Here is a 6465-nt window from a genome sequence, read left to right on the forward strand (position 1 = left end):
TGGGAAATTCATTTATCTCAATATGGGTAGAAACTTTATCACTGGTTCATTTAAATGGCGATATCTTCTTGAGGACAGAAAGATATAGCGTCTTCAATAGACACCTAAAGACAATAAAGTTATATTTACAGGACGCTATAATCAAAATCACTAATAAACAAAAATAACTTCTATCATTTTACTTTCCTTTTTCTCAGTAGTCAAATATGACCACACAAACTAATGAGGGTTCAGGAACCAATGAAATATATTCTAAGTGAAATAAATTTCACAGAACAAACAATTCTTATAAAATAGTGTTTTTTTTCTTTTCCCCCTGAGAATCAAGTTAATCAATCCTTGGATTGCAATCTAGACAAAGACAAGAACACTAAATCTTCAATCATGTCAAGTGAAAAAATATGTCAACATTTCTGTTTAGAAAAGCTAAAATATACAATAAAGGAAATGTAAATAGCAAGACAAGGTGCTTAATAAGTAGCAAAATGGCAGAAATGTGTGGCATTTGATCAAATATACATTAAATGACATTTAGGAGAAACTTTATTGCTCTTGATGCAATATAGCACCACTCTTAAGAAAAAAAGATGGCTGAGATTAACCATCTTTTAATCAACAATATGCATTTAAAGAAAAGTATTTCAAGAAATAGTTCTGGAAAAAGTATGAGGAAATTTTTGTATTATATATTTTAAGTATGTTACCTACTTTTCTTCATTAAATAGACAATGAGCAATCTATTTTAGTAAAGCAATTACCAGATTTTCTATTAACAATCTGATTACCAATCAACCGATATAAAATTAAGATAAAAACATTATTCAAATTTGTAAAACAAGTTAGCCCACTATAAAGGAATTTTTATGCCAAAAATATTTCTGAGAATTACTGCTTACTTAAGTATATAGTAATTACTCTTGAGAAATTTTTCAAATCATCACTGAGAAAAATGTTTTTGAATGCTAACATTTATGCTAAGTAAGGGGGGAAAAAAGGGATGTGTAGACCATGCCTAACCACTATGGAAAATAGCCCAATTTCCCCCAAACTATTAAAAAACAAAGCTGTTACTGTGTTGGTTTAGGAACTAGAAGAAAAAAATGTCACACATATGCTATGTTAAGTCAGTCTTAGGATTTTTTTTTTTATAATTTGCAACTAACACTTTGCTCGGTCTTTAGAAAATAGGATTTTAAGTAAATATTCCTCATTCTAAAAGAAAAGGTCTGAATGGATAAAAACAGAAGCATGAAGTTTTTTTTTAATGCAAAACCTTCTATAAGAAGTAATTAAATTTTAAAAGCCAAAGAGCCTAATGTCACATATGATTTCTTCTAAGATATATACTTTATTCATCAATTACTTTCTCTATTCTTCAATCATCCCAACTACCAGAATTACTACACTGGTAATCTTAATAGTAAAATGTGACACCACCTTATTTAAACTACCTTGATTCTATAACTATCTCAGAAGTGGCATTTCTAAAAATATTTTTTCTCTAATGTAATCATTAGCATATTTGAGGGCAAACACAAGAACTAAATAAAATTAGTAAGATTAAAAATACTACTACGATGATGTAACATGATCTATATCATTAATGGGGGGAGGGAGGAAAATCAACTTCTATATATAAAAAGAATTTGTTGCTTATGATTGGCATAGAAAACAAAATTTTATGTTTTCATCAGACATTTTTATAAGGAAAATGTCTCGATCTTGTTTTGAACTTATAATTATTATATGTGTATGTGCATATGTGCATGTATGTATACATATACACACACACATAGGTAGATAGATATATATATGATTGGGATGATGCAGAAAGCCACAAATGAGAAAAGGACACTAAGGTTTTAATAAGGGGAATAAAAAGTTATTTTTACCAGTATAGATTCACATTACAGTACACCAATATTGACAGCATTCTCTTGTCTATTTTTGGTACAGAAGATGGTATCTCTCTATAAAACCTTGTAAGGCTTCAGTAACTAAAACCTAAAACAAAATAAGCCACCACCCCATCCCCCCAAAAACAAAACCAAAAAAACCCAGCCTATTAGTTTACAGTTTATTTTAAAAATTCTGAAAGACACTGCAAGTTCTAAACTTTTAGTAGTGCTACCCATACACAACCATCTGGTCAAGAATCCAGTAAAGGAGCTCCCTTTCAAGGAAGCTTTGCAACAGTAGAGTTGTGCAATATGGATGCTTCTTCTTACTACAAGAAAAAAATTATACATGGCACATTCTCATTCATATTTTGTAATGTAAAAAGTTACAAACATACCTAATGTTCAAATAAATAATAATAAAAAAAGAATTTGAACGTATTTGTTAAGTATTCTAAAACCACTACATAGAATAATGGCAACTTTCACTCACAGATTATTTACATGGGTAATACCCAGTGTGGGTACACTGCTACAAAAATCAAAACAGAAGGAGTAAACTTGAAATGTTTTCCATAATAAAGACCTAGCAGCATGACTATCTAATGCTGTTTTATCCCGCTTGCTTCTGAAATGTTCCTTTTTAGTCTGTGTCTTCATCCAGTTCATAATTGTCTTTATCATAAATATCTTTTACTAAAAGAACCCGTACAAGCATATTCTCCAAGGTGTTTCGGTCCAGTGATGTAGATGTGTACCAGATAGGGCTATCTGTAGAACTAGAGCATTCTGGTTGCAAATAAAAAACATCCATTCTCTGATTAAGATTCTGTGGACTTTGGGAGAAAGGACAGAGAATCAATTTCATGTATATACAACAAAATTCCCCACAAATTTTCTTCTTTCAAAAACTACACTACAACTAACAATAAATAATATGTGGCCAGACCACATACCTCATTGCCTACATTAAACATTCTGTTAGGATATTCTGAAATTTCTGTGACAATGGTATTTTCCCGATCAAAATTTAAGCTTTGCATTTCGCTGAATACAGGATACAATCAAGAAATATTTAATCATTATTATTATTAAAACATTTTATTCAATATTAAATATTTTAATTATTATTTTAATGTTACCACTAAACAAGTAATTTTAAGTATGCATCAACTGTAAGTATACCAGCTTAAGAGATAAACGATTGTGCTATGCTTGATAAAACACATTAGCACATAAAATAAAAATATTTAATAGCATTACACAATAGGAACTTAACATTTTTTAAATATCACAAAAAATAATACTAATAGGAATTTCAACTGACAATTACTACCACTGGAAGATCCTGATAACTGTTGTAGTCAAATAGGGCCTCCCAAACCACTGTAGGAAGTATTATATCATCATTTTTGAGAGCTAATGCATACTATAATGTATACAACTTTACCTCAGAAAATTCATTGAGTGTATGCTAACCTTTTGAAAAATTAATAATAGACAAGCATAAAATAATCTATGGCCTCTACACATTTCATGCTATAATTTTTTTAAATGCTGGTTTCAGGTTGTGGTAAAGGCAGTTTATAGACATTGAAATGTAAAGTATTTTTAGAACATTATAATATCTTAGACCTTACTAAAGTACTGTTTTCTCTTAACTGTAAATACTTCATTTTTCAACTCCTTCTATCATTCTCACTTTAAGATACATTTCATCAGATCAGAGTTGGCAAACCACTGTCCATCACTTATTTTTATAAAATTTTACTGTCACACAGCCATGCTCATTATAGTACATGGTTGCTTTCTGGTTTCAACAGAACTGAGTAATTTGGACAGTGATTCTAAATATATACAAAAAGTCTAAAACTTGTACTATTTATCCTTATATAAAAGGTTTGTGCCCCTTGCCATTCAATCACTGGAACTACTTAAATTTAAAAGACATCAATGGTAATAGTAATTTCATTAGTAACTCACGAGTGATGGAGTTATTTAACATAGGCTTCAAACTTAAAAAATATGAAATATTTTATTATAATATGAAATATTATATAATGGCCCCAAAAAGCTGAATGAACTCAGACAATAAGTGGGGAGAGAAATCTAAAAAATGATCCCTAAAAAAATGTTATCTCCTGGCAATGTTAAATTAAAGCCAACTAAGTTAGTCTAACATTTTAAAAATTATTTATTATTAATACTTACCTTTTAGACAAGTAGCATTCAAACATTTTCACAGGACATCTAGAAGGATTGGCTGTGTTTTCAATTTGTTCAAATACTGGCTCATCATCCTCGTGTTTTCTTTTCCCAGTAGTAATTTTATCTTAGAAAATGAAAATTACATACGTTAGTATCTTGAGATAAGATACTATTCACTCTACTCATGCCTATCATTTGTAATACCAAAGAATGGGAGTGAATTATCCTTCAGAGTTCTACAGCTTCTAGAAATTTAAAAATTTTCAAACAAAATGAATTCAAATGTTTTAACAAGATACAGGCCATTTTATTTTATGAAAATGCACTCCTCAGGTTCTTAAAAAATGATTCTGGTGTGGGGAATGGGATCAAAAATGGTGGGTGAGGGAAGTGCACTGGACTGTGGTAATGGCACATGGGTGACTTGGTGATGGGAAACACATGGGGATTACAACTGAGATGGGAAAAAAAATGTACAAAATGATGTAAAAATAAACTATTTAAAAAAATGTGGTCTTTTACTAAGGTAAAATTTGGTTAGCTGTCATAGATCATGCCAAAATGAGAATCTGTTAAGTACTACCTTCAGTATCTGTTCCACATAAGGAAGACACTTGATATCGAAGACATGCTTTATTTTCCATTGTTAAAGGATTTTTTTTCCAATGCCTAAACACAGTGCCAAAGGAAAGTCTTAAGTGTTGTTCCACTGTTTTCAGGCCAAAATACTTAGTGTTAAAGTAGAACAGGGTATTCAGAAGAGCTATTGGAGAGTGTGATCCTAATTGTTTTATCCTCCAGAGATAATCTTCTTCAACTCGAGAAAATATTGACCCTTAAACAGAGAAAAATATTTTAAATCAAAAATAGTACAATAGTTTTCATTTAACCATCTAGAAATAAAGTTAACTCACGAACAAACTTATTTCAATTCTCCACTCACACCAGGGCAACTGGATTTCTGAATTACTTATGCAGAATTACTTATGCAGAATTACCTATTAACAAAAGAGAGGCTAGAGAACACACCAGACTAGAGAAATAGCATTTCTGGTCTAAGAGACTAGATATTTATTTCTGTTCTTCCACTGGACAAGGACAAGAACATTTCTCAGTACACAACGAAATTTAAATCTGTAGGATTCCTGAAAAAATTAGATGATAATTTTCATACCCAAACATTTTCTCACACACTTTAAGCAGAAATTTACATTTAAGAGAAATTACATTTAAGAGAAATTTACATTAGAAATCTCCACTAGAGGTCTTAGGAAATAAATATCCAGTGTCTCACTCCAGAGATAGTAGATCACATTTATTACAAAGTTCTTCATAAATGAGTTATCAATTGCATTTCTAATTCAACAAAAGAGCATGAATAAGTACTATGCTTATTGAAATATTTCCTAATAATTTTAATATTCTTTCCATAAAAATAAGTTAGCAACACCTATGTAAAAGAGCATTACCATCTGGAAGTATGCTTGGTTGCCAACTTCGGAGTATTTTATTCAATTCTTGTTCAAATGTCTGGTATCCTGGATCAATAAATATGTTGTCTTTTCGATTACTACCACATAAGTACTACAAAAAAAAAAAGTAAAAATTTGACTAATTATAAATAGTAATTAAATTACTTATACTGACTATTTCTTTAGGAAAAAAAATCAACAAAGCTCAGGTCTAAGAACTGGCTTTCTCTATATACCCAGGAATATTAAGTCACCATAGTTCTGTTGCTTAAAACTCAAAATGAAATACACACCCAAAATCCAGAACATAAGAATTAGATGAGAATCTCCAGTTTGTCAGACAAAGATCAGGATATCTGGCTTCAAGTTCCATTAATATAATATATGAAGAATCAAAGTTAAAAAAGAACTTATATACTAATGATTAGAGAAAAAAATCTAAATGGTAAAGATAAGGTTAAATCTTACATGGCAGATGTATCTCTTTTGGTTAGGATGCTTTTTTTGATTAGTCTCTTTCTATGCTTAACATTCCTATAAACCAGGATAAATTCATTAATCTAATAATTTACCATGACAACTTTAACAGTGAAGGTTATTAGTAGTTTAGCACTAAAAATTGTAAAGTCTTATCTCTAATGGGATTTTTAAATAAAAGAACACAAACATAAAATGTATGATAATGGCACAAAGAATGGGAGACAGAAATGGGAGTACACAGTTGTGTTAAGAGTTTAAACTACAGTTAGCTAGTTCTTGAGTCAAATTCCGCCTACTACTATTATAAAGAAAGATTTCTTAAAATAAAGGACATGTCCAAACACTGATTGAAAAAGATACTTGTACCCCCATGTTTATTGCTGCTTTATTTACAATTGGAAAAACAT

General features: G+C 30.2%; 1 protein-coding gene across 4 annotated transcripts in view; it reads right to left on the bottom strand.

Annotated features, from left to right (window-relative positions):
• Nucleotides 1-2058: 2058 nt before the first annotated feature.
• ZMYM2 (zinc finger, MYM-type 2) overlaps nt 2059-6465 on the bottom strand; it is a 133525-nt gene continuing 129118 nt past the window's right edge. For all 4 annotated transcript variants that reach the window (XM_012723330.1, XM_012723329.1, XM_012723331.1 and 1 more), the window contains 4 exons: nt 5576-5690; nt 4690-4941; nt 4110-4230; nt 2059-2734 (listed from right to left, as the gene is read on the bottom strand). In XM_012723330.1, the coding sequence (XP_012578784.1) occupies nt 2542-2734; nt 4110-4230; nt 4690-4941; nt 5576-5690 (681 nt within the window). In that variant the 3' untranslated portion in view covers nt 2059-2541. The remainder of the gene's footprint in view (nt 2735-4109; nt 4231-4689; nt 4942-5575; nt 5691-6465) is intronic.

This window comes from Condylura cristata, unplaced genomic scaffold, assembly GCF_000260355.1.
Source record: "Condylura cristata isolate star-nosed mole 26May11 unplaced genomic scaffold, ConCri1.0 scaffold00010, whole genome shotgun sequence".
NCBI classification, from domain to species: domain Eukaryota; kingdom Metazoa; phylum Chordata; class Mammalia; order Eulipotyphla; family Talpidae; genus Condylura; species Condylura cristata.